Below are 27,001 nucleotides of genomic sequence, written 5' to 3' on the forward strand. Positions count from 1 at the left end.
CTGGTGCTAATGGTCCTGTGCCACATCTAGACTAGTTTTGTTTGATGGTCACTGTGTGGAGCTACTTGGAAGCCTCTGAGCTGGTCATCTTCTGCAGCAGTGTCTTGCCTTGCGGACATCAACCTAAAGTTTCCCACATGACAAGGCTTGAATTGCAGTCGCCTTTTTCCAATTTGAGGGCTCTTCTTCCACTGAGCTACCAGATGGGAGCCAGGGTTAGCTCTGTGAGATGTCTGCTGTGAGTCCCACTTGTCCTTGGGTCTTTGGCCCTCTCCTTTGCTTAACAGTTGATTCTCTCATGCAAGAAGCAAGGTGCCTCACTTGTTTGGAGTCTTCTGGTCTGGTGACACTATGACAGCTCTATTCCACACAGTGGTATTCAAACCTTCTCCAGTGCTACTTGTGGGTTGTCTGTGCATGCTTCCTCCCAAACATGTAGCGTAATTTTAAGAAAACCTTTGTCCTACACAAGCCACAGGTGATAGCACTGAACCTCTTGACAATTTGCAATTTAGCATTTTCACTTTGCAGCCTCCTTTTGTTCTAAGCGATTTCAGAAGCTGATTTTGGTTGAAAAACAAGGCGTTAAATACAATGCATACAAACTTTGTTAACACACATGTAAAGACAAAATAAAAATAAAAATCAGGTAACCATGTTGGTTCATTAGTGGTGGTGGGGAATACCAAAAAGCAATAGCAGTGTCACACTTTCAATAGGGCTGCAATCCTATTCAAATTTACAAGGGAATAAATATAGCCTGTTGAACAAAGTACTGACTTTTGAATAAGTATGCAGAGGATGGCATTGCTCATTATCTGCAAAGTGTCTCTTGCAGTCCCTCTTAAGATCCTTACAAAATGCAGAGTTGGTCTTTTCTATTTGTCTAACAAACAAATAAAGGGATGATATTGAGAGGGGGAGAGCCATGTATGACACCTTGTGCTCCTTTGGCGAAAAGGTGAGCCATTAATGCAACAGTCAATAGACCAGAGCTTTCCAAACTGTGTTTCGCGACACATTAGTGTATCTGCTGTAGTGTGTAGGTGTGTCGCATGAATGCTCCCCACATTCCTCCCGGGGCTGGAAATGGGTTAGTTTAACCTCCAACTTGCTAGTAAAACTGATTTACTGTGTTGCAAAATTATGCATGTCTAAGAAGTATATCACCAACATGAAAAGTTTGGAAAGCTCTGCAGTAGATAAACACTTTCTTTGGGATGTTTCAGTAAATCCAGTTAGCCTTAATTTTTTTAATGCAATATTATTTTATTTAAATATCCTTTTCTGTTATCTAGACAAGGGTCAAAATAAATTAAATATTTCTGATTAATAAGTAGCTAGAGGCAATGAGCACTTAGTTATTAGTCTTGTGATTTCAGTCTATATATATAACTGAAAATATAGTCCAATTGTTTCTTGGTTTAAAAAGTATTGTTTATTATTTGTGGAGGGGGGGGGCTCAACTCTGACTCATCCATGATTCCAAGACCATGTCTGCTCAGTGGGCAGATCCAATTTTTCCGCAGCATAAAATGTATTTTTGAAAAATGTTTTGAAAAAGAAGAGGGGAGGGGGAGGTTTCTTAAAAAAGTAAAAAAATAAAATAAAATAGCCCAAGCCTAAGCTGCCTGGGAAATACGTGCAATCTACTCTCTTGGCCCTAACAGAGCGTTTGGAGCCAAGAACCAACTTCAGCATCATAACACAATCCCCTTGGGCTGTGAAAGATGTCTTTCACAAGCTCACTCGGGATGAATGGGAAATGCACAGAAACACGACGAGGCGCATCGCATCTTCCATTCATCTTTCGGAGCCTGCGCAGAAGAACTTCGTTGAGCCCTCCTCTCTCCTCGCCAACGATGCCTCTAACTTTGGCTCCTCTTCCGAGCACCTTGTGGCTAATCCCGACAGACATGAATAACGGGAAGGAGATGGTCCGTGCAGCGGATCCGCCCGTGACGTCGCCACGAACATCTTTAAAGGTGGGCGGAACGCGCCGCCGCGTTGCTTTTATTTACCCAGCCAAGAAATTCAGGGGAAGCGTCTCCCCCACCGAGGGGTAGTTGTGACAGAGGGGCTTCACAGCAGACAGGACTGCTGAGCCTTCTGCAAAGGGGAAATGGAAACTCCAGTCTGCCCATTCTAGCCACGGATCGTCAGTACTGACCAGCAGCAGCTCTCCAGGGTTTTTCACGCAGATCACTTTCCCTGCCCTGCCCGGACATTGAACCTGGGGCCTTTTGCTAGCAAAGCAGATGCCCTCCCCCCTCACTGAACTAGAGCCCCTCTCCCCTACACGTGGCCATCATCGTGCTTCTTCTGCCACTGCTCATTCACAGACTGGATAGCCAGGCGCCACCGCCGTCTTGAGAGGGGGGGGTGGGCATCTTCTTCACAACGCTGCTCTTATTTCCCCAGCTGACGCCCTTGTATCTCGGTCAGGATACTTTCAACACAGTCGCGCCACCATCCTGAGCGCATCTTCCAATGGAAGTCAACAGAAACTGCTCCCGAGTAAACGCCGCATGGGATCGAGACGGTAGTGTTTAAGCAGGCTCTCAAAATCGCACTGACTCCGGTTTCACTGCAGCCCAAACACCTTCGTTCTAATAAATCGTCCCAGTCTTCCCTCCAAAGAGCGAGCGGGGCTTTGAACGCGGAGCTGGGAATCCCTGGACCTGGACGGGGCCGTGTGAATCCGGAAGTGGGCGAGCAGGAGGTAGAGCGCGGCTTGCCCGCAGGACAGCGATCCTTCGCCTTTTCTGATAGGCTATAATCGCCGACAGAGACAGAGACACACAGGCAGAGAGCGCGCGAGAGAAATCTCACTCAAACCCAGCGGAGAAACGTGGGCTACGGGGAAAGTCGCGCTCGCTTTCAGAATCCTGTCCAAGCAGAGAAAGTAAACAAGGATTTTCCTTGCCCTCCAGGGGCATTCAGACTTAATAAACACACCCGCACGTAAACATGACCCGCTTGTCCTATGATTGGGTAAAACTAAGTCGCCCTGCGCTCATGCGCACCCAGCGAGCGCGCGCGCAAAAAAAGTTGCCAGTTGTTTTAGATCACCATCATTACTATCATCATCATCATCATCATCTGGGGCTCTTTTACGATCTGGCTCATGAATGACCTGAAAAAGCATCGCTTCTTCTTGCAACTCCAGCGCCCCCGCCGCTGCCGGGAAGAGGGCTTGTCCGGGACCGCCGGCCTCGGCGTGGGCCAGGACTTCTTCTTGCTGCCGCCTCCGTCCGCCGAGAGGCGCGCGGAGTCTCCAGGCGGGAGCGAAGGCTTCGCCCGCTCGGCTCCGGGGCTGCATCCCCGCGCGGCACGTGGCCACGTGCTCCGGGCGAAGAGGAGAGGAGCGAGGGGGCGGCGCTTGCTTGGCACTCGGCTCGGCTCGCCCAGCGCGCCGCTCCATCCATCTCTCGGCGGGCGCCCGGGCCAGGTCTGCACCAGACGCGCTGCCTCCTGCCGGTCCCGGGAGTGGGAGACGCGGGCCCCAGCGACCCGGAGCTCGGAGGAAGGTCCGCGTGGGGCTGGGCTAGGCTGGGCTCCGCCCGCCCGCCGCCCGCGCGTTCTCTCGCTCGCTGCCCGCCCGGCTGCGGGGCGCTGTTGAGAGCGGCTGGAGGAGCGCGCTGGGCCGGGCCGGCTGGCGGGGAGGTAGTGGCTTGGGTGGCTCCGCTAGGTAGGTGGGCGGCCGGCGAGCAGGAGGGGGCGGCCGCGGCGGCGGCCTCGGCTTCGCTCGGTCCCTCCCCCCGTCCCGAAGAGGCGGACGATGAACAAGCTCTACATCGGCAACCTGAGCCCGGCCGTGACTGCCGAGGAGCTCCGGCAGCTCTTCGGCGACAGGAAGCTGCCCCTCACCGGGCAGGTCCTGCTCAAGTCCGGCTACGCCTTCGTGGACTACCCGGACCAGAACTGGGCCATCCGCGCCATCGAGACCCTCTCCGGTAAGCCTGCAGGCGCGGCGCTCCGCGTTGGTCAGGGGGGCGTGCGAGGAGACCGCTTACTTTGCTCCCCCCACTACCCTCGGCTGCCGTCCCTTCCTTCCCCCGGGTTGGTCGAGGCCCCTCGGAGCCCGCGAGGCAGCTTGCGCGGCCAGGGGAATCCCCGCTCGGGCGGGAGTCGGTGGCGGCGAAGGGGCTCCCCGCTTGACCCAGACCACCTCCGGCGATCGGGGGTCCCTGCCGACCGACGGGGTTCTCTCTTCCCCTCGGAGGGCGATGCTTCCTTGGGAGCCTGCGAGCCGGTCCCCGCGCCCCGTGCGCCCCTTTCCGTTCGCCCCGCGCGCGCGCTGCGCTCCGGCGAGCGGCCCGGCGGGCGAGGGAGGGATTTTTCGCTGATTTTTTTCTCCGATTTTATTGAGCGGCTCCCGGGCGCTGGGGACGGCTCCCTCCAGCTCTCGTGGCACCCACTAGATCTCGGGCACCTTTCTACGAGGTGCCCTGTCCCAACTCGACGGGGACCCGGAGCAAAGAGCTCGAGACGTGCCTGGGGGCCCGAGCGACGCGCAGCCCTGGGGCCGGCAGCTGCGCCGCGAGTGAGCCGAGCCAAGGCCGGAGCAGCCGGAGGGGGGGATTGGCCCAGCCCCGGGAGGGAGCCCGGCCACCGGGATTCAGTGGGCCGGGCTGGAAACCGCCGGGAAAGGCCGGCCGGAGAGCAGCGCGCAGTCCGGATGGCCCTTCGCTGATGCGCGCGGCTGGGCCGTTTCTTGGGTGGAATCGGGGGGCAGGAAGATCAGACAGGGCGAGCTCACCCACGCAAGAGCCCTTCGGCGTGGGGATGAGCTCCTCGGTAGTTCGCGGGGCATTCATACGAACAGTGTGGGGTAGAAGGCTTCGAGCTGAGGGGGCGGTACTGGAGCCGGACGCGCAGTATTCTCCCGCCTCGGAGTGCGTGTTCATGTGAACGCTCCCAACTTTCAGATCAAAAGGACTGAGCCAAGGAATAGGTCAAAAGGATGGTTTCACAGGCAGAGGGAGGGGTAATTCCTTTGGGCAAAAGGAGTCTGTGCCCCCCCCCCCGAATATAGACACTTCCCTCACAAAGTGCTTAAAATCCTTTCAGAGCTGGAACTTACTTTCAAGGAGTTCTCACCCCAAAACTGATGCCTGATGCTACGTTCCCCACAATCCTCGCTCTGCCGTGGACTGTGGCGAATCAAGAAGTGTGCCACCCTCCCTCAGCTCTAGTCGAGTTTCGTTTCTGAGCACCACAACGCTTCCACATTTCTTTTTCTTTTCCCCACTTTTAAGGTAAAGCGGAGTTGCATGGCAAAGTCATGGAAGTGGATTATTCTGTCCCTAAAAAATTAAGGTAAGTACTTTCATGTTCTTTTGTTTACTACAGTCGATTTACTCATATGACCCAGAAGCAGAGCGAGGTTGCGTCACTTAAGTTTAGGCTGTGGTGCGGTATGTTGTTGAGTAGCTAGCTGCATGTTTGCCTCTCTCTCTTTTTGGTGCTTTTGAGTTGTTTTCATTCTTGAAACCATCAAGTGTTTCCTCCGGTATGGATTCGGTTGTGAAGAATTGTTTTCAATTCAGCAACTTGATAATTTCTTTGAAATGTCATGATGCCTTAACAAAAGGCTTCCTGTGACGTCTTGAGAATCCATTTATAGTACAATCCTGCACACAACTGCCTGGAAGTAAAACCCTAGTTGATGGGGTTTTTTGGGGGGGGGGCAGGGAGGTTTGCATTAAAGTAAACATGCCTAGGACTGCAGCCATTATGCAGGCTAACATTTTTAGCAATTCATTTAGTGTTCCTATTTTGACCAGCCAAAAGTTAACTGAAAATGAGCAAGCCCATGGCATGCCCTGTGACTCTTGGTTTGTATTCAGAGCTAAAGAAGTGTTAAAAGCTACTCCTTAACTTTCAAGCTTCACCTACCTCACACTCCAGAGATGGGAGATCTTTGTTGCCAAAGGACCTTACCACACAACCTGTGTGACCTGTACTCCTTTGGAGTAGTTTGGGCTTTTTATGGATCCATGGCAGAAGTGTGATTTTATGTTGTTGTTGTTTAGTCATCTTAGTCGTGTTCGACTCTCTGTGACCCCATGAACCAGAGCATGCCTTGGAAACCCTCACTTTCTTCTAAAAGCTTCTCCTTTTTTATGTCCATGGAGTTTGCTTGGCAAAATACTGGAGTGGATTGCCAGTTCCTTCTCCAGGTGGATCACATTTAGTCTAAACTCTCAGCTATGACCTGTCCATCTTGGGTGGCCCTGAACGGCATGGCTCATAGCCTCTTGGAGTTATTCAGGCCCCTTCGCAGACAAGGCAGTAATCCATGAAGGTGTGTGATTTTATATGGGGTGTTAATGTTGCCTTCTGATTTAGTCTTTGTTCTGATTGCTGTGTAGTATTTCCTCATCTGAGGGTTTTCTCTTACCATGCAAAGCACATTTAAAAAGTTGTGGTATTTTAGGTTATTATAATGCATAAAGTATGGTGCTCCTGATCTGTAGAATTCCAATTTGCTTTATGAATATTGCTGCATAAGCAACTGTTCTTTTACCACTGCAGCTGTCTAACACATAAGCACATAAGTTCTGCTGCGGACTGTTTCCAAATCTCTGACATAATGGGTGAAGGCTTGTGCTTGTGGCCTTTCTCTTTTTTCCTTTCCTTTCCTCTCCTGCAAGTGTCATTCTTCATCACAAGCAGTGTAGCAAGCCTTTGTAGTACACGGGAAAATTAGTTAAACCAATACCCATTATTGTTGAAGGCTCTGACTTCATACCTGCTTTGCATCAGAGTAGTAAAATTTCCTTTGCATTTGGGAGGGATGCAGTGAACATGCAGTTCCTGAGCGTGTAGAGACATTTATTGACTTCCTGAGTAGTGTGCAGGCTCTAGACATATTTTTGAGGTTCTGTCTAAGAAATAGCTTTGGCATGTTAATTTCTCAAAATGCACAGTTTAGTTTTAGGATTAAAAAACTGAAGTTAAAACTGGTGTTTGAAAAGAAGTACTGTAGGGAATTCCCTATAGATGCCTTTAGTTAAAAGAAACTACTCCAAAGTTTAAAATAAATAGTGCAGAAATATGAGAAATGTTGTGTTTGAAATATTTGTATAGAATTTTGGTAGTGTGATAATCAAGTGGAGAGAATATTTAATGTGAGAAAACTTGTGCAGTCCGGAACTTGTTACTCAGATCATTTGTATGAGTAGCTTCAGAACATGAGAAATGCCTTACCATTAAATGAAATACTATTGTGAGATTACATGTAAGCTGCATTCTTGGTGTTAGTCTGTAGCAGCAAAAACACTGATTTGCAACAGCTGCTTAGAAATTCTAGACTTCATACTGACATTTGTACCCCAGTGTTTTTATTATTTTCCACATAACTAAATGTAACGTCCTAATTTTGTCATGTGCTATATGGAAATAAACTGTTTGATCACAGTGTTGTTGGTAGGTGTTAAATTGGTAACAGTTCTTCGTGTACAGAGTATACTTCTCACTGATAAATCCTCACTCCCAGTCCTTCTTTTTCCCCTGGGGGTACGCAGGGGTATGCATACCCCTAAACATTTTGTGAATCTTTGTACTTTTGTCCATTTATTGTATTAATTTTTCCCAATTTGAACTATAAAATGGTGATTTTTCTTGAGTGAAAATTAGAGTTCCCCTAAACATTTTTAAAGAAAAAAAGCACTGTTCACTCCTAAAAGTGTTGAATGCTAGATAAAGAAAGCCAAGCTAATGCAATTCTGTGCATGCTCATTCTTACATTTGAGTTGTCTCTCTTCAGTGGAGCTTACTCCCAAATAAGTAGGCACTGGATTAGGAATGCATCAGAAAATTTTGATTATTTTCTTTTTAAATGCATAAGTGGCAGAAGCTTGTCACTCTGTGGTCAGTTCCAAATATTTGCTACACCAGCAAGTAAACAAGTTTAGGATTGGATATTCTGATTGCTATTTGCAGAACATGATTTCAGGTAGTTAGACTGGTGCAAATATTTAGTGTCATATGATTAGCAGCTTTTCACCCAATTAGTTCTGTTTTTCTAACACAACACTTGTTTTAACTTTTTACTATGCAAAAAAAAAAAAAGGCACGAGAATGGCAAATTCTTTGATATTATTAACATTGGGGGGAGTTGAAACAAGGGAGACAAATTAATAAAATTATGTTCTAATACCCTTTCACCTGCCTGTCATGCCTAAGGATTCTGAAGGTTAATTGTCCTATAATTAGTTGTAATCTATTTGGAGAATGGGAGCTATCTATATGTTTCAGTTGGACTATTACAATGCTCCTTAAGGTTAAATTCTCAGAAGCTGAATGCACGTCCATCTCCGAATTCAGTCAGATCTAGGTATGCATCAAACAGCTCCAACACAGTTAGCTTTCTAAATGTTTTCATGGGCTTTGTTGGGAAAGTTGGATGTGTGTAGACATGGAGATGGTTCTGGGACAACTTTCCAGATCAGATGTCAAGATATGGTCATCTTTAATTAGAATGCAAAAATGTTTATATTAATAAACAATAAGTGCCTTTCACACCATGGTAAGTTAAACACAGCTTGAGGATTTTCTTTTTTTAAAAAAATGGTTAGATTTTGTAACGAGGAGTCATTTTTCGCTATTGTTTGGTGGGATTCATGGTCAGGTTTGGACTGAATGTTTAAATTCACAAGTGTGTGTATTTACCTGTCTGATCAAAATATAACTTGTTAAGGAAACCTGCTTTGTATGATACCTCAAGCTACTCTCGATGCCATGTTTTAAACTTAAATTAATTTCTGCTCAAATCCATTTGGATTTAAGCCTACTGTCTTAAACTTTTTAAAATGTCTGTTCCATCCAGATCAGTAAAAAAATAACACCCAAGAGCCAAAGTGTACTCTGACCCACAAAAGCTTATGTCACAATAAATACGTCCATTTGTAAAGTGCCACATTTTGGTATGTGTGTGTATTTTGTAGCAGATTAGGTCTCTACAGTTAAAGCCAGTGAGGCGTATTTCCAGTTAAACATGCTTAGGATTTGCAAGAGAGAGTAGGCTGCAGATATGGTGTATTTAAGTGGGTTATATAGCTTTGCCTTGGTGTATAGAAGCGCCTCATTCTTTCCACTCTTGCAGTAGAAAACAAAGTTTTCAGAAAGTAGCAAGAATGTGAGGATTCAATCTGGATTTGCTAATCTGCATTGTGTTCTGGGGCCTCTCTCTCCTCTCTTTATTTCTTAGTGAGCAAGCAAGCTAGGACTCTCAGGCAGAGGTAGCTTTGAAAATGGTGTCTGCCATATGACAATTCTGGGGGCGTGGGGCCAGAGGCTGACAAAAGGCTCTTAATATATTTCATGAAATCAATATTGCCAGTTTTCAGTGCTTGGGGTGCAAATGTTTTAGGGAAGTGCCCTGTTCATGTTGTTGTTTTCTGCTTCTATTGTTTTGTGCAGAAATGGTAAATAAAATAATTCTCCTCAAAATGCGTTTTAAATCCAGATGTTTTACAGAACATTTAATTTGATGAAAAAATAATCCAGTTTGTTTAAGGAACTTTTATGAATTAGAAGCTTTCTAAGTATAATTATTATTGGAATGGAAAAATTTACACAAGTGTTTTACATTAAGCACTGATTTTGATTTAGTTGCACACCCTGAATGGAAAGTTTGCAGTAATATCATGTTGTGCCTTCCTGTAGAACAGAACTGATAAAGTTTACTTTTATAAACTCGCAGCATATACATGGGGAAATATAGCAGTAATGTAGCAACTGGTGTAAAATGTTCTTGTTCTCCTATTTGGGGAAAAAAGTTAATTTGTGGGCTAAAATATTTAATATTAAGAACATAAAAAGTGAATTTGCAGTATCTAAATAAAAAGACATAAAATGTAAGTGAATGGAAGATTTGAAAATACCTTGATAAATTTTAGTTTGCAGCTATTTTGCATTAAGAGATTAAAAGAAGTTAGTAACATGATTATTTTAAAATTGGTTAATCTTTTTTTGGTCTCTTTGAAGAGTCAACCAAAAGTTATGTGTTCTTGTACTTAAAGGAAATTTCTGTTGGAAATGAAGTGTATGAATCCTGAAAATCTCTCATGTATTTGTAACAGTTCCTCATGGGATGAAGGCTCCTGTGATCCTGTTTTAAAAACTATTGTGTAATAGAAACAGTTAGCTTTCTCATCTTCCTAAAACATCAGAAACTGAGTTTGATTTTGCTAATGTATGGTGGTCTTGTGGTGCTCTTTTACAAATCTATTTTACAATTTATTTGAAAACTCTTGTTTTCAAATAAATCACATAGAAAAGTGTCAGTAAATATTTGTTAATTACAGCTGTGTAATTGAGTTGTTCCTAAAGCAAACCAGATCTATGGTTTCAATGAGTGTTATCGAGACAGAGACAGAGGAGAGATACTTCTGTTTAATTATAACATGCTGAATCACCTACCGTTCCCATCCGACAAAACAATTTTTTAGACTATAAAATTGGTTCCCCAGGAGTGACTGGAGTGTCTGGTCTGGATTATGTTGTTTCTGTGAGTCATTTCTGTGGTAGTTAACTGGATGTAAAGAAACACAAAAGTTAGAGGGATGAGGGAGTTGTGGGGAATTTGAGAATTCTGTGAATAGAAGTCAACCATGAATATTCTAGTGGAGGGATATTAAGGGTTACTAGAGAGACAATCCATATTTTTAAATGTTCTATCCTTGAATGTGATTTTGTGATACAAAGGATCTACTTATGCTGGAAATAGTGCCGGTGCTGTAAACCAAAATACCTGTCCTTGGTCCAGGATAGTAGCAAGAGAATCTGATCTATGGCTAGTGACACTCAATTTAGTTATTTCCTTAGTGGCACAAATGAAAATCAGTGATGCAGTGGAGATAAGCAAATGGTCTCAACATGGTTAAAGCCCTATCCTGAAGTTTGTTTTTCTAAGTTCTAGCCCCATCATTTTTTGACCCAGCTTCTCTACAGTGGGAATTTTGGAAAGGTGTGCGTGCGCGACCATTTGTCATCCTATGTTAAAAAAACTTAACTGATAAAATGTGCTGAATAAAATCTTGCCACTGAGAGTGCTGGGGTGCGGGGAGTATAGTTGATTGGGTTAGGATTGCTGAATATATTGATGTGGATGTATCATTTTCATGTTAGTTATGAGGGACACCATTTGTATACATTTAAAAGCATATATACGTGCAGAACTTGATACTGTGGAGTTAGTGTTAGTCACATGTATAAACTCAGCACATATTATCACGTCTTTGACTATTGAACTGATTAATAAAGCTGTAAATCCCTGTATGGGCCAAAGGGGTGGTTTTAAGAAATGTTAAAAGGTACTATAGTAGTTGGAAAGATTGTCAACTCTCACACTGGATTTGCTGGTGCAAGTTTTATTTAACACCGTCTACGCAGTGTTCGAAACTCCCATTGTTCTAGGCACATTTTGTGACAGGGAATTTCATTAGCACGAGCAGTTTCTGAGCTCTGGGCAGCTCTGGGCGCAGTAGTGTATCTAAGGTTTCAGATTAAAACTGCAGAGTGGAAGGAAAGGAGGACCTTTTTTGCCTCCCCGCTTCCAGCTACTCTCTGAAGTCTGGAGAAGAGACCCTCTTAAGAATATTAGGGTGGGTGGGTAGGGAAAGGACTAGACCATGTGAAAAATTAACATAATATTTTAGCTGCAGTTCATTCATTTTCAGCTTTGTCGTCTTGTTATAATGTCTGTGCCTAGACATTCTGTTGTTGTGCCCTTAGCCTAGGTTTAAGGTGCCATTTAGCTCCTAGCTTTCATATCTCGGTTTCTAACATTGCCTCTACGTGCCTTCAAGATTGTGATATAACTTGATGTCATGAATAAGCATTTTTCCTTCTGGGCTAATTTTGTTCAGTATGATTTTAAAGTTGATATGTCCTTGCTTTTGATAATTAACACATTCTAGTTTCCTACATATTAATTTGCATTGATCTGAACATTCATTCATCAGTTGAAAAGGGCAACAATGCTTTTTCTTTACCAGCATAAAGGTACAGCCCCTTGGAGAAGATTTTTAGGGTATAGGATAATTGCTTTTGAAAATCTATAACAAATCATAGCATAACCATGATACAGTATACAAAACTGATGTGAAATTAACTTTATAGTGTGTATAATGGGAAGGTGTAATGTAAATTTCTTTCCTGCATTAACTAAAGACTTATGAGAAACTATTCAAGTTCCCTGAATATTTCCATTCTTACCTTATAAGTAACCCCATTCATTTTTCAACACCACAGTTCATTTCTAACCAAATGTAGACTGAACTTGATTTTATAATACCCTTCTGTTAGGAAAGGAGAGATTGGACTGTACTTAATAGTTACGGACTTTTTAAATGAATGCTAAAGCTGTTCATATTGATGGACTCATTCTGTGAGATGTTATGAATAAGATGTTAATCTTTATTCACTTCTGTTTTGGAAATCTCTTTTGTCTGGATTTCTTTAATCCAGTTATCTCCTTCAGCAATGCCTCATGCCCCTATTTGTATCTAGTGCAACTACACTCCCCCCACAAAAAAAAGATGTCCAGATTTTGGAGTTTTTTCTTTGATGTCCCAGTCTATTTTGCAGCATTTGAAGCCTGGAAGATCACATAGTAGACTTAAGTGCACAAGTAGTTATACAGTCCCTGTGCAGACCAAATCATAAAGACTTGTAGATACTTTTGTACAATTCATTCTTCCTATTTTTAGGTGTATTCTAAAGTGTTTATCCATGCTAAGCTTTCAAACCTCCTGAAAAATTATGATAACTGGCAGATTAGAACAATTAGATTTTCTTAATTACAGTCTGTAAATACCAGACCAGATAGTAAGGTCTTGCATAACTTCCATAAGATGCCCGGCTCGGACTTTGGCAGCTCTTTAGGTGAAGGGAAGTATAGGAGAATCACCAGAAATACCTCTCTGTGTGCTTTTGTCTCATCAACTTGACACGCTTCCCCCTTTGCTTATTTGAAGTTGTGCTATGTGACAGTCTGGCTAATTTTTGTACAAAGTATGCGCAAATGAAACAATGAAAAAGAAAGGGCAGTGAAAACTGGGAGCATGGAGACTGAGTTAAAGGGTTTGAGGTTTGCCTAAGCACGAAGCCATACATAAGTGACTGTGAACTGCTCTTCTTATTTCAGCACAATGAACTATCTCTAGTGTGAGATTCCTAGTGAAGTTATATCTGCTACTGTATTTGAAGATAAAGACAAAATGTTAACAACCCTCCTCACCCCTTTTGCCCAGGTGAAAATATAGGAGATGGGAGGGAGCAATCTCTTCTTTGTGCATGAGATATTGGTCTTCACAAACTGAGCTGGGAGCAACCAGTACGGTGCCCTTCAGATGTTGCCAGAGCAGCCAGACTACAGATCCCATCATTCCTAACTACTGACCTGAGGCTGATGAGAGTTGGGAGTCCAGTATCTGAAGTACACTGTGTTGGCTACCTCTGAGCAGGAGCACTTCAGACTGTTTCTAGGAGCCTGAGAGAGAATGTGAGAGCAGCAGTGTGTGTTACTATTTGAACCTCTGATTGTGAAAAGAAAAGAAAAGAAAAGGGGGTGGCAATTAGAAATCTTGCAGTGGCCTCTGAGACTCACGCTGAACTAGCACCGTTCAGAAAATCTGTAAGTCTCCTTAGCCCTAGCACATGAAAGTTGGCAAATCTGCTCTTATCTGAGGTATTGCCTGTGTGTGTGTCTCTCTCTGACACCGTATCTTTTTCATTTGCAGCCTCAGCTGCTGTATTGCTAACTATGGGTGCTTGAATGGCATGATTCAGCCCTGTCCAGAATCATAAGACTGGTTGACTCATGCTATTTTACTGTAATCTGTTTGGGGTACTAATTGTTCACAAATATTGGCGGGGGGAGGGGGAGTCACGGTGCTAACCTTTCCTTTGAAAGAAACTAGCCACAGAGGGTTGTTTTCCCACCAATTGCAAACTGTAGTTCATACAGTTATTTGCCTCCAGAAATTCAGCTGATGGTGCTGATTATATCTGGTTTCACCATACTTGATTCATTTCAGATTCCAGTGTGGATCATTCATTCAGCTGTGGTGACTGTCGTGGGGAGTTTTCCAAAGCACCCTTAGTTTCCCATACAGCTCTGGCCAGCAACTAGTCTTACCCTGGATGGATCTGAAAGGGAGACATTGCCCCCCCAATCAAATTGAAAATAGTTTTTTTTCCCCCTTGGCTGTTCCATTGTAATTGCATCAAAATGGGGTGATAAAGTTTGCCTGCTCTGAGTGAGAGCTATGGTTCCTGAATTGCCTTTGTTTGCCTACATACTGTTGTGATGTCATTCCACTCACTATAGAATTCTGCATTGGCTGCAAGAAACATTGCCCCCTCCCTTCAGTAGGCTTTATTTGCCCTTAATGATATCACATAATCAAATATAATGGGCTATATCAGTGGCTTTCAACCACTGGGGTACCTGAATGATGGTCAGGGGTGCTGTGGACAACACTTGCCTCTGTCCCTTTTTCCTTCCCTGCCTCCTCTGATGCCCACTCATGCCTCCCAAAGGCTTGCACAGCTGTTTGTTGCAGCAGCCCTGGCTACAAGCTTCCCAGGCGAATGGTGCCTCTGGGGTTGGCCAGGGAGTGGTTCCCAGGCCTCTGTGGGGCAGTGTGAGGAGGCATCTCTCTTTGGAACAGGGTGGGGTAGCTCAGAGATCAAGGGCGGCAGCTGCGGCTTTCCGGAGGACTCCCAAGGAGACAGGAGAGGAGAGGAGGCTGAGGGACCCCTCCACAGGGGAGGGTGTTCAAAAAAGGGTGAGAGGCTGCCAGCTCTGCAGGCAAGGGGTGTCATAGCTGGGCTCCTGAGCCCCACAGGGGTGCCACAGAAAGAACGTAGTTGGTCAAGGGAGCCATGGACCCAGAAAAGTTGAAAACCTCTGGGCTGCATAATATAATTACTTTCACTAAGTGGTTCCCTATTGACCAGATTGCCCATGTGACTAATCAAGAGAGACAACTTGGTAATGAGAATGGATAAAACGGCACTGGAGAAGCAGATAGGTGAGCAGCAAACAGAGTTGGGAAAATGGATAATTTTCTCACAATTCAGTTTTCGGGTTTATGTTTACCGAAAGCTCCACTTTTGACCTAAAACTTGAAATGGGTGAGCATTCAATGCATCCCTAGTTTTATTTAGTTAATTTTTTCGACCGTTCTTCATTCCAAAAGGATCTACCAACAACCATTCTTACTCACCACATCCTTTCCCATATATATCAAGGGCCCTGCTGGCAGATATGGCCGCTGTATTTGAGGAGGGAGGAAAGCATGAAAGCCAGCTATAGCAGGCAGCAGTGCACATGAAGAAAGGAATGATATTTCCCCCATGCTCTGCTGGGTTCCTGTTGCAAAGCTGGCAAAGACCTCTCCCTGAGACCTTGTGAGCTGCTGACAATGACTGAGGAGCAATGACCTGCGTCGGTATAGGACAGGTTTATGTAGGATCACATGAGCTGAAACACAGCTCAGAAAGGCCATTGGGAGTGGCCAAAGAGCTCACTATTTGTGAACCCCTCTTTGTGCCTGGAGAGCAAGAGAGTTTTCAGAGAATTGATGGGGGAGCCTGGCAGAACCATGTATGCATGGTATGTGCTTTCCTCTTTCCTTTTGTTCCGCTGTTGTATCTGGTCAAACTAGTTTTGCAGGCTGCTTGAAGACAAACTGCAAGATCTTTGAACAAGAGATGGTAGTGGGACAGAGAAAAATGAGCATCCCACTCCAAATCATGGTGAATCTATCATACTTCTCCCTGCTCTTTGAGAAAACTCATCTGTCTCCCCCTCTCTGATACCAAATGTGAGGGGAACAGCTGGATGGGGACAGGTGGCACCCCTTAGGTAGTTTAGGGTGGAGATGGTTGATTACTCGCCTCCTTTCATTGCACCCACAATTGCACACATGATGGAAGAAAGCAGTTGCTGTATTCCAGCATTTCCCAAACTTGGATCGCCAGTTGTTTTTGGACTTCAGTTCCCATCAACCCTGACCACTGGTGCTGCTAGCTAGGGATGGTAGGAGATGTAGTCCAAAATCAGCTGGAGACCCAAGTTTGGGAAACCCTGAGCTAATCCAAAGAGCAGTTTTCCTGATTCAGTACTGTGCTTCAATCTGCAAGAGAGCTGTGCTCCACCTAGTAGTTCCCTACCCTAGTTATTCCTCCATTGCCTACGACTGATCCAGACACACAGGTCAAGCTTGCTTTACTCCAGCTCCCATCAGCCGCAGCCAGCATGGCCAATAGTCAGGAATGGTGGGAGTGTTAGTTAAGCAGCATTTAGAGGGTCACAGGGCCCCCATCACTGCTTTAGTAGGTGAAATGGAAAGCCTTTATATTCACCTTTAATTGGTGGAAATTGTGAATGGTACTTGCTGTTTTAGACAAATGTTAAAGGATGCTTTCAGTTATGGAACTTTTGAAATTCCCAGCAGTTTGCAATCTTATGAATGAGATCTGCTGCCACCAGGCACTTTGTGAATGAAACCAGTGCCACAAGATCATTGATGTTGTAAATTACTGAATGAGAATAAATTAAGGAGGGGATAGGGGAGAGCAAGGACTTACTCATGTTTTGAGCTTTAAACCCCTGCTTATCTTTCTGCTGATGTTGTTCAGTCCATGAAATGACTTCCAACAGTTAAAACGATACAAAGAGTCATATTGTGATGTGCATACAGTTGAAAAAATAGATAATTTATACTCTCCACTTTTCCTCCCTCAAAAAGATCATCATATAAAAACTGAAAATGTGCTCTTGAGTACTAAGTATGGCAATAATTTCAGTGCCAGTTCAAAGCTATTCTTCAATGAATTACTTGGTGTAGAATTTTGGCAGAAATCTAGAGTGAGCATAGAATGTTGAGTTCTGAACACTACCAGAAGATCCTTCTCTAGCATTCCAACTGAAATGAATAAGGAAGGAATTAGCTATTTGCAAACATTTCTGTGAATGGACAAGCAGAGTTTTAATGAATGAAACTTTCTTCTGCCTTTTGATTCTTTCGCACAATGAGAACCTAAAGCAGTACCGATGTAGGAAGAAAGGTCAGACTTTTGTTTTCTGTTGGTACTGCAGGCTGCTTTCTAGAAAAAAAATAATAACTGTGCCAAAATGAAGACAAAATTAGTGGAGTGTATGGATTATTTCTATGGACAAGAAGGATAATGTCAGCATTCTTTCTAGCAGGACATGGAGCTGATCCAAAAACAAGAGGTAAAGTGTAGTATAGCATAGGAACATCCTTGGATCATACTAGGCTGTAGCTCTCTAGACTACAACTCCCATCGTTCTTTATCATTCGCCATGCTGTACTGGGCTGATGGACATTGGACTCTAGCTAAATTTGGAGGGCCGTGGTTCCCCATTCCATGCCTCCTGCATGGTGCAAGAGTCATGATGTTTGTCAGTGCTGTACTAGATGCTGTTGATTGTATGAACCATGGCTGTGCATGCTCTAGAGCATGGGTATGCAAACTAAGGCCCAGGGGCCGGATCCGGCCCAGTCGCCTTCTCAGTCTGCCCCATGGACGGTCCAAGAATCAGCATGTTTTTACATGAGTAGAATGTGTGCTTTTATTTAAAATGCATCTCTGGGTTATTTGTGGGGCATAGGAATTTGTTCATTTTATCTCTCCAAAATATAGTACGGCCCCCCACAAGGTCTGAGGGACAGTGGACCGGCCCCCAGCTGAAAATGTTTGCTGGCCCCTGCTCTAGAGCAGAGGTAGCCAACATGATGACCTCTAGATGTTGTTAGACTACAACTCCCATCAGCCCCAGCCAGCATAACCCATGATCTAATAATGCTACAACATCAAAAGAGCAGTAAGCAGGGTGTGGTACAACAGCACATGGCAGATGCAGAAGAAATTGATCAGTTTAGCTGATCATATCTGAACTTGCAGTATTCAGCTGTGAATCATTTAGCATTCCGGAGTTACTATATCCTTGTTGGTTCAGTACTTTCTAAGAGCATGTGGAAAGGGCCAGTTAAATCACTTTGTACCAGGGCATAAGATTCCTCTTTTCCTCCCTCCCATCCTTCCTTTTTAAAATTGGTTTCTATTAAAGATTGTCTTGTGCTACAAAGCAAACAAATAAACAGGGGAAAGTACACCCTCCCATCCTTCCTTAAGGCTCGACCAAGTTTATGACCTCCCTGTGAAAGAGCACAATTATGGAAGTAGCCTAAATAGGAGTGAGCAACACAAGTCGTGTCCTGTGCATCTTAGAACTCCTGTTCAAGAATACAGACTGTCCAAGGTCAGCAATTCTCAGGGTGGCTGCAGTGTACTTTGAGACTTTTCCAGGGAAATCCTTGATCTTGAGCAATGCAGCTGCTGATGTTCAGGACACTGTGAGATAATACTGGGTTGTGAACCAAATGCCTTATTTCCTTTCTATTTATAGACCTGGCAGCCAGCTAGAAACTGAATTTCGAGGCATGTTTTATCATGAGTACTTCTGACAGTGTGTAGCACGAGGCTGTTTTCGAGGTTTTCTGTGTGTTGAATAAACTGCATTTGATTATGTGAGCGGTCCAGAGATAACTCAGCGGGCAGCTCTGGGAGACTGACTGGAACATTGTTTCGGCATTCGATCGAGAGAAGCACAGCGTTATACGATACTGCGTGCTGGCCGACTTCCTCTGGCAAGCTTCACGGCTTCATGAAGTTCTTTGTGCAGGAACGGGTGAGGAATTTCTGAGTTCATTTTTTTTGAGGCCTGAATTGTTGGTGTGTGGCATGAGCTGTGGAAGAGCCTCCAGAGTGAGAAGATGGAGCGCAAGGGCATGTGACCAGAGGGTGCCGATGTGAGCCTGTAGGGTAAAATGGCAGAAAGGAACATGGGAAGCTGCCTTATTCTGAGTCAGGCTACTGGTTGGTTCATCTAGTTCAGCATTGTCTGCACTGACAGGCAGCAGCTTCCAAAGGTTTCAGATTGGGGTTTCTCCAAGCCCATCCTGGTGATACCCAGGGATTGAACCCAAGGCTTTCCGTATGCAAAGCACCTCCTCTGCTATTGAGCTACAGCACTTCCATGTGCCCAGATGGCAGCAATCTGACTCCCGACATATAGTCCCTCCTGTTTCTTCCAGCACCTCCACCATTTCTTAGGAAGAACAGCAAAAGTAGATTGTGCACTGTTGGTTTAGAAGTCCTGAGACCATAGGAACCAACTCCTAGGGGCTGAGGTCCCTTCAGTCTCTCCCTTCCCCCCAAAAAAATACTTGAGGAGGGTTTGGCCCCTCCAGCATTGATGGGCATTGCCATTCAAATGGCATGCATGCACCGTGTCTTGTGATTGGTTATGCAGGGTGGGATTTACCTGCCTCACTCCCTCCCAAAATATTTTATTCAAGTTGGCATCCCGCTTGAGATGTATGAGTGATACAGAAAACTGTGGCAAGTGAACCCCCATAGTCCAAGTGTCACCTTGAGCAATCCAAAACCAGGTCCCCCACAACATAAATTCAGTACCAAAGAAATTAATGTCTGCTGTTATAGAATGTATTGTGCAAATGTACATGTAGCTGCTCCAGTGTGCTTCCAAGATTTAGGGTCTCTGGTTCAGTCTCCAGCACCTGGAGAGCCAAACATTACAGGGCTGGATGGACAAATAGTTTGACCTGCTTTAAGGTAGATTCTGATCTTCCGAAGCTTTTGCAGTGCTTCAGATCAGGCAAGAGAAATGATTACCACTGGTAAAAAATAATAATATCCAGAACAGCTTGGATATCAAAGTTGAAATGAATTAAGTGCAGTGCACTATATTTTAGATGACTCTGTGATTGTGCTGATGTTTTGCTTGTGATTTTCACTGAGCTTCTTCATATTTGGTGGCATTGCGGGATGTGGCATGTGTTAGGATATGTTATATGTTGTCATCTGTCAAGTAATAAATAGGTTTGCATGTTGCCTATTATATGTTGTTATGTTATGTTATATGTTGAAAATACACTGTTGTCCAAAATGATCAGAAATCATCTGCCCTAGCTGCAACAAAACATGTCTGTCTCTACCACCACAGCAGGAGCTGTAACACTCCAAAGGTTGGACGTCACCCTTGAAGGCATACTCCTCCATTGTCTCCCAAGACAGACTGATGTCAACAAATATGTTGAAAATACACTACTGAGCCAAAGGATCAAAAATCAAATAGGGGTCATATATTCACCGAATATTTGGTAAATATGCCACCACAAGGAAAATGATCTTGTGGAATAATGCTTGCCCAATCTTGCAGCACTTTATACGGCCGGAAAGGGGCATTGCCCAGAGCTAAGCAATCTTTAATGCTTTTTACAAGTGATAAATTGACTAGACCTTAGGTAGTGTTGCTTGCTTTGTTTTTTAAAAAAATTTCGGAGTATACAGATAAAATCAAAATTTAAACTGTAAATTTATTTGTGGATTTTCTTCATTTTATTCCCTTCCATCTTCATATAAGACTGCCTTTTTGCCAATTTTTAAATAACATATATTGGACAAGGTTGTATAAATACAGACCCCTATCAGCTGCATTCCCCATAAAGCACTGGATTTGGTGATTAACACCTGAGGTGCTGAAGAGGAAAAGTCGCCAAGTCCTTCTTTTATGCATGCTACTGCTGCTTGCAGAACCTCACTGTTCCATCTTTTTAGTGCATCTTTTTATTCGTTTCCCAGCTGATACAGGTACCACATTTCCATTGCACGTTCCATGCATTTTGATTTATAATACTCACTGTTCAGTGCCTTTAATGCAGAGATATGTTTTAGAAGAGGGGTTTGCTTTTCTCCACCACCCCCACCCTGTGGGGGCAGGAATACTCACCTGTCAATCTCTGATATTATCAGAAGACTGATAAATGGGCAATCCTGCCCACTGCAGGTAAGAGGGAGGGTTCTACTTCACCAGTGCATTCCCCACAGAGAACAGACTGGTGAAACCACGCCCAGCAATATTGAACCCTGCCCATAAAGCTTATGTCACCCAGTGACATCAATTGATGGACAAGTGGCCATAGTTCGGAGAAAATGGCCTTGTGGGCCAAATTGACATGCCAAGATGGATGCTCCCCACACACTTCCTTTAGAAAGTAGCCCACTTCAGATGTTAACAGGTCTTCTCCATTCATATAGTGAATATGCGGGACCAAGCTTTACCCCTATCCACACATTGAATTCTTGTGCACATTCTTGTGCGTGAATTCTTGTGCACATATTGGCAGGCCTCCACATCATAAGGGGCCTTGTTGATTTAAGGTTTCTGACTGTGTGTCCTGCCACTCGGTATACCCTTACATACAGAGAGACAAATGTGCATTTCAGCACCTGCCGCCACCACCCCACATTCATAGTACATGTGGAGGGGAGTCCTGGTTTCCTAAGAGGGCTAGTGAGTGCATGTTGCACTTTCAGAGATGGGCATGAGTACTGGAAGGGAAAGGAATGGGAAGCTACAAGCCAGGAGGGATCATAGTTCAGTTTTGTTCAGCGGCTATGTTTCAAGCCACTAAAAGTGCCTGAGCAGTTCTTCCCAAACAATAATATGCCTGACAATGTGGTGTAAAGAAACAAAAATCCAAGACTGGAAAAGGAAGCTGGTGAAGACAGACTGCCTTGCTTTGCGCACCAGGCATGAGGAGTGAAACGTGTGAGTTCTCCCATTCTGAAATGGCTGCTTTTGCATTATGGAGAAGTTTTATAATGCATATGACAAATGTTCACATACAGGGGCTGGAGATGGCTTCTGAATATTGCAAATACAATTCCTCATAGACTATTTTAACCCTAAAGTAAAAAATGACTTTGAAATATATATTTGAAGCAAGCAACACAGTAAATTGTGGGGATAAGCCAGGCTAAGCTAATTGTCTCTGAATTATGTTTTTGGAAATACTGGGAGATTATCACAAATCATAACTGTACAAACTGATGGAGAAAACAAGGATGGTCATATTTGTGCAGCTAAGAGCATAAGAATAGCCTTCTGGATCAGGCAATGTCCTTCTGGATTTGCCTGATGTTGCGCAGGCAGAAGGAGCCCCCAGCCCCCCCCCGATGCTGCCCTCCTCATTTCCCACCTGGCACGCGAGTGGCATCACGTGGCGGGGGTCGGGCGGGATGTTTGTGCATCCCAGCATAGCGCATGAGTGCTTTCGCACTAGGCAGGGGCTGGACGTGTCACGCGGTGCACCCCCCCCCATGTGAAGAGCAAGTCGGCACCCATGGCAAGCATAGCTGTCAACTTTTCCCTTTTCTTGCGAGGAATCCTATTCGGAATAAGGGAATTTCCCTTTAAAAAAGGGAAACGTTGACAGCTATGATGGGGAGATGAATCTTTTTGCTAAAGAATGCAGAATAAAGGAAAGGGGGGCAAACAAGCCCAAAGTCCAGGTACGCTAACTAAGCCAAGAACTGAGCTGTGAGGAGGATTACACTTTTGGAATAAGAAGAGAAACTGAAACATACTTAAAAATGGTGTAAACGACAGCCTTAAAACAACTATCTACATGAGAAGTAAAAAGGTAAAAGTAAAGGGACCCCTGACCATTAGGTCCAGTTGTGACCAACTCTGGGGTTGTGGCGCTCATCTCGCTTTATTGGCCGAGGGAGCCGGCGTATAGCTTCCGGGTTATGTGGCCAGCATGACTAAGCTGCTTCTGGCGAACCAGAGCAGCGCCGTTTACCTTCCTGCCAGAGCGGTACCTATTTATCTACTTGCACTTTGACGTGCTTTCGAACTGCTAGGTTGGCAGGAGCAGGGACCGAGCAACGGGAGCTCACCCCATCTCGGGGATTCAAACTGCCGACCTTCTGATCGGCAAGTCCTAGACTCTGTGGTTTAACCCACAGCGCCACCCGCATCCGCACATGAGAAGTAGGTATCTACAATTGCTTGTAGATGCAGGAGCAGCTGGCAACATTACAGAACAGGTGAAGCAACATTTACAGGCCTGCAGGAGTGTTTAGCACCTGAACACATCACCACTGCAGTATTTTCCATATGAATCCAAAGAGAAGCCATGAATCGAAAGGCAAACTGACTGCAGTGGTAAAATCAGCAATGAATGAATACCCTTGCGACAAATAGCATCTCCACCTCACCCAGAGAATCTGTTCTTCTCTCCCTATTCTCCTGGGGCTAATGATAGTGAGGAACAACTCTTGAGTGCCTCTGAGGCATGGCGTAATAGGGGTAAATCCCTGCCCTCTTTCTGAGCTGGGAAGTCCCTATATCCCCCTTTGTCTGGATCAGGCATAGGCAAACTGGGCCCTCCAGATGTTTTGAGACTACAATTCCCATCATCCCTCACCACTGGTCCTGTTAGCTAGGGATGATGGGAATTGTAGTCCTGAAACATCTGGAGGGCCGAGTTTGCCTATGCCTGGTCTGGATCCTGAATAGAGATAGTTTGGCAGCAACACAGATGTCATTTATTTGCCAGGTGAGGACGCATCTCTTTGCCCGGACTTTTGGGCGGGGGAGAGGCATATTGAGCGCTTGAACTTCTAACACTGCTGGTCTTCTTGAACTGCTGGTTTTATCTGTCCACCAAATTGTCTTTCATCACTAGTTTTAATTCATTATTTAATTTCTGGTTTGGAACACCTCAATTTCTGCCCCGGGACCAGGCCGAGATTTGGGCAAATTGCAGTTGCTTCTGTGCAAGCAGCCAGATGGCCAATTAAGCTGAAATCTAGAAGCTGCACTCGGTACGTTTTGAGCCAAGCACTACTTACTGCTGGCTGCACGTGGAGCAAGAGAGAGGAAGCCAGAACTGGCTGCTGCCATATCAGGCCGTCCAGTTGGCTCATTTTGTCTCTTATTTTGGGCACCAAAGCAGTATGTGTAATCACTCCTTTAGGAACATGGCTGTGCTATGCTCTCTCCCCATTCCTTTCTTTTATACCTGCATCTGATACTAAAACGGGTTTAAGGTAATTTGAATGTGAAGCAGTCAGAGCTGATACCAGGAAAGGCAGACTCTCCAGTGGACCAAAGGGACAGTTTCTACATGGTCCAGGTCAGATTTTTGTCCTGCAAGCATTGCAATAATATAAATATTTAATAACTATGTTCTCATCTTTCTGTCGCTGCTCTTTTAGATCACGGCATTTTCTGTGTCATGCATCGTGCTGAGCTGCTCTTAACAAACCATGTATTAGGTCTAACACTTGAACCTTTTACTCTGCTCTCTAAAAAAAATATAACAACAATAGTATTCACAATATGCTGAGAGCGCAGGCTTGGGAGAAACCAAAGAGTTGACCCTACATTCAGCGAGATGGCTGCTTGTCACCTTACCCCGTACATTTACATTGGGTGCTATGGATACCTGGGCGCAAAACACTTTAACCTCTCATCCACTGAGAATGGAACAAGCAAGATTAAATTGCCACCTTTCTCAGAAAATAGACAGAAGCATGGGGAAAGGCCTGCTCATTTTCAGAGTTCCTACTACTGTGGGTTCCCCCTGCCCAAGGAGAGCGATCATTTAATTGAATGCATTCCCAGCCAATGTGAGGCACGTCTGTACTGAAGGGCAGAGAGAGAACGAGAGGGAGAGAAGTGTTCTTCCATAGGATTTATTCTAGCATCCCAACCAGTGAATACATGCTAGAACAGTTGTAACCAGAATAGCATTAATAATAATAATAAATCCTCGAAACTAAAGGCATTTCTAGACTCCTGCTCTTATCCGGTGCAATTCAGTCTGGCACATTCAGGCTGATGTTGATTTGGAGCTCTTGCACAGCAAACCCACTTCTCTACAGAAGCAGACTTTCCATTTTTACTCTAGTCATGTGCTAGCACAATGCCCAGGATTGGCCTAAGTGTTGTTGAGTAAGGCCTGCTGGGTTTATCTTTCCAAGCCAAGTTTTGATGTCTCCTTGCTGCTTACCAGAGGCCTTTCTGTTCAGCTTGTCACGGGGAGCATTAGATGTATAGCTGGAATACTTTCAGGAAATAATTCTGAAGAAGCATGAATTATGCTGATGCATCAGAAACCATCATGTTTAGTAGCACCCTGCAGCTTGACAAACCCTTTGACATCAACTGCAGCAAACTTGCAAGTGCACACTTTGGCACTGATTCATACATTGGTGATGATCAAACAGTATTTATATGGTTATCACTGCACTGTTGAATTCCTTTCTCCACAAGCATCTCCCCAGAAGCGCTTGCCTCCCGCAGTCTGTGATCATTCTGGCCTTTATCCGTGCCTATATGGGTTTACTCTTAGTAAATTATGAGCAGTGTTACTGCAGAATTTTAGCTTCATTTATGTGATGATTTGGAGCTAGGTCTTTAAGGAGCAAGGCATGAAGTATTTTCCTGCTGCCATTTATTCAACATTTAGTACTGAAATTCAGCCCATTTGAAAAGCGGTGGAAGATGTGCATGATTTCAGTGGGTGAGACAAAAGGAAGAGAGGAAAGAAGACCTATATATGTTACAGGTAAGAAGAGACTGGACGAGTAGTCAGCAAGCATGGAAGCACAGTGCTGGTATTATCATTCCTCTGAAGGTAATATCTGGTCTAGAGGTTTGTTTGTTTGTTTGTTTTGAGCTTATTTGTGATGACAAAAAAATGGTTTCCACATTAGAGGAACAGGTTTTTTTTAATGTCGTTCCAGTGCAGGTGAATACTTGAAGCTATGTCAAGCCGCAGTTGGACAACTTTTCTCCCTATTGGTCAACATGCAGTGGTCCTGCCACGCTGGCTGAGGTTGATGGAAGTTGTAGCCCATCTGGAGGGCATCAGTTTGGGGAAATCTGCCCAAAGGAGTCAGTGCCTAAGTATTTGTTCTGATGGAGTGGAGAGATAATCTTTCAGTTGCCAGCCTGATGCCCTCTTGATGTTTTGGACTCCAACTCTGAACAGCAAACTGCCGTGCTAGCTGGAGAACCAGGAGGGCACCGGGTTCACTAATCTAGTCAGTATGCTCTGGTAGAGCAAATGTTGAGTTTCAAGGTCCAGGCTTAAATTCTTGTTCGGCTGTGGAGCTTTAGGTGAGTTTCTCTTTCATATTCCACTGGGAAAGTGTTATAGACTAACTTGAATCTTGAGTGTCTCTGTTTCACAACTCTGATCTTAAATACCCATTTGCAAACCTAGTCTAGGAGGAGCCTGGAGTGGTGAGGTGTGTGAATGCATCTGATTATGCATTTTCTTTTATATAATCATTTTCTTTCTTACTTTCTTTCTCTGCCAAAGCAATCTTTGCTGTCCAGGGAAAAAAACCGCGTCTCTGAGGATAAACGGAGAAGTTTCGTAAAATCATTTTATACAGTGAAACGTGCTACCAAAATAGTAGAAAAGCTCAAATGTCATGCTGATGTTTTATCTGTGGAATATAACTTGGGAAGGCCAGGAGCTAGCAAAGGGAACCTCCTTCCATCAATACCCCCTCCCCCTGCACGCGCTTCTCAGAGATAGCTTAAAAAAAAAAAAAAAAAAAACCTCCTGATAGTAAATCTAGAAGGATTGATTTGCATAGTTTCCTCATCCCCTTCCTCTTGCCCCTTGGACCTGTTTGTTTGTGGACGCTTCCACTGTAGGACTGTCAGCCTCTGCAGATGGCGTGGAGGTTGACTCATTTCCTTAAGTGTCTTCAGTACTGCCATGCAGCTGGCCAGCATGCCCTGTGATTTCAGACTCCTCCTCCTATCATTCCTAGCAAGCTGTCTGGGCCTGGATGGGAGCTATGCATTGTTCTGCAGATGGGCACATGCTGTTGTCTGAAAAAGGATCTCTTCATAGCTTTCCTCTTCTTTGCAGCTTCCCTTCGTATTGGAATATCTCTGTCTTGATAGTGAATGGGTGCATCAGCTGAATGAAGGCTACGTCAGTGCCTTTAGAGAAGTCATGACAAGGAGTCAGGCCATTGGTCCATCTAGCTTAGAACAGGGCACATCAAGTGGCAGCAGTTTTCCAGGATTTCAGAAAGGAGCTCTCTTTCC

At 44.6% G+C, this 27,001-nt stretch overlaps 1 protein-coding gene across 2 annotated transcripts in view; it reads left to right on the forward strand.

The window, feature by feature from the left end:
* Positions 1–3,367: 3,367 nt before the first annotated feature.
* The window catches only part of IGF2BP2 (insulin like growth factor 2 mRNA binding protein 2), a 60,675-nt gene continuing 37,041 nt past the window's right edge, over positions 3,368–27,001 (forward strand). Inside the window, exons 1-2 of one of the 2 annotated variants that reach the window (XM_083616294.1) lie at positions 3,368–3,956; positions 5,262–5,322. In XM_083616294.1, coding sequence (XP_083472420.1) covers positions 3,782–3,956; positions 5,262–5,322 — 236 coding nt within the window. In that variant the 5' untranslated portion in view covers positions 3,368–3,781. The remainder of the gene's footprint in view (positions 3,957–5,261; positions 5,323–27,001) is intronic. The other variant, XM_083616295.1, reaches the window with a different exon arrangement.

Source organism: Podarcis filfolensis (assembly GCF_964270895.1).
Source record: "Podarcis filfolensis genome assembly, chromosome: 5".
In the NCBI taxonomy this organism is placed as follows: Eukaryota; Metazoa; Chordata; class Lepidosauria; order Squamata; family Lacertidae; genus Podarcis; species Podarcis filfolensis.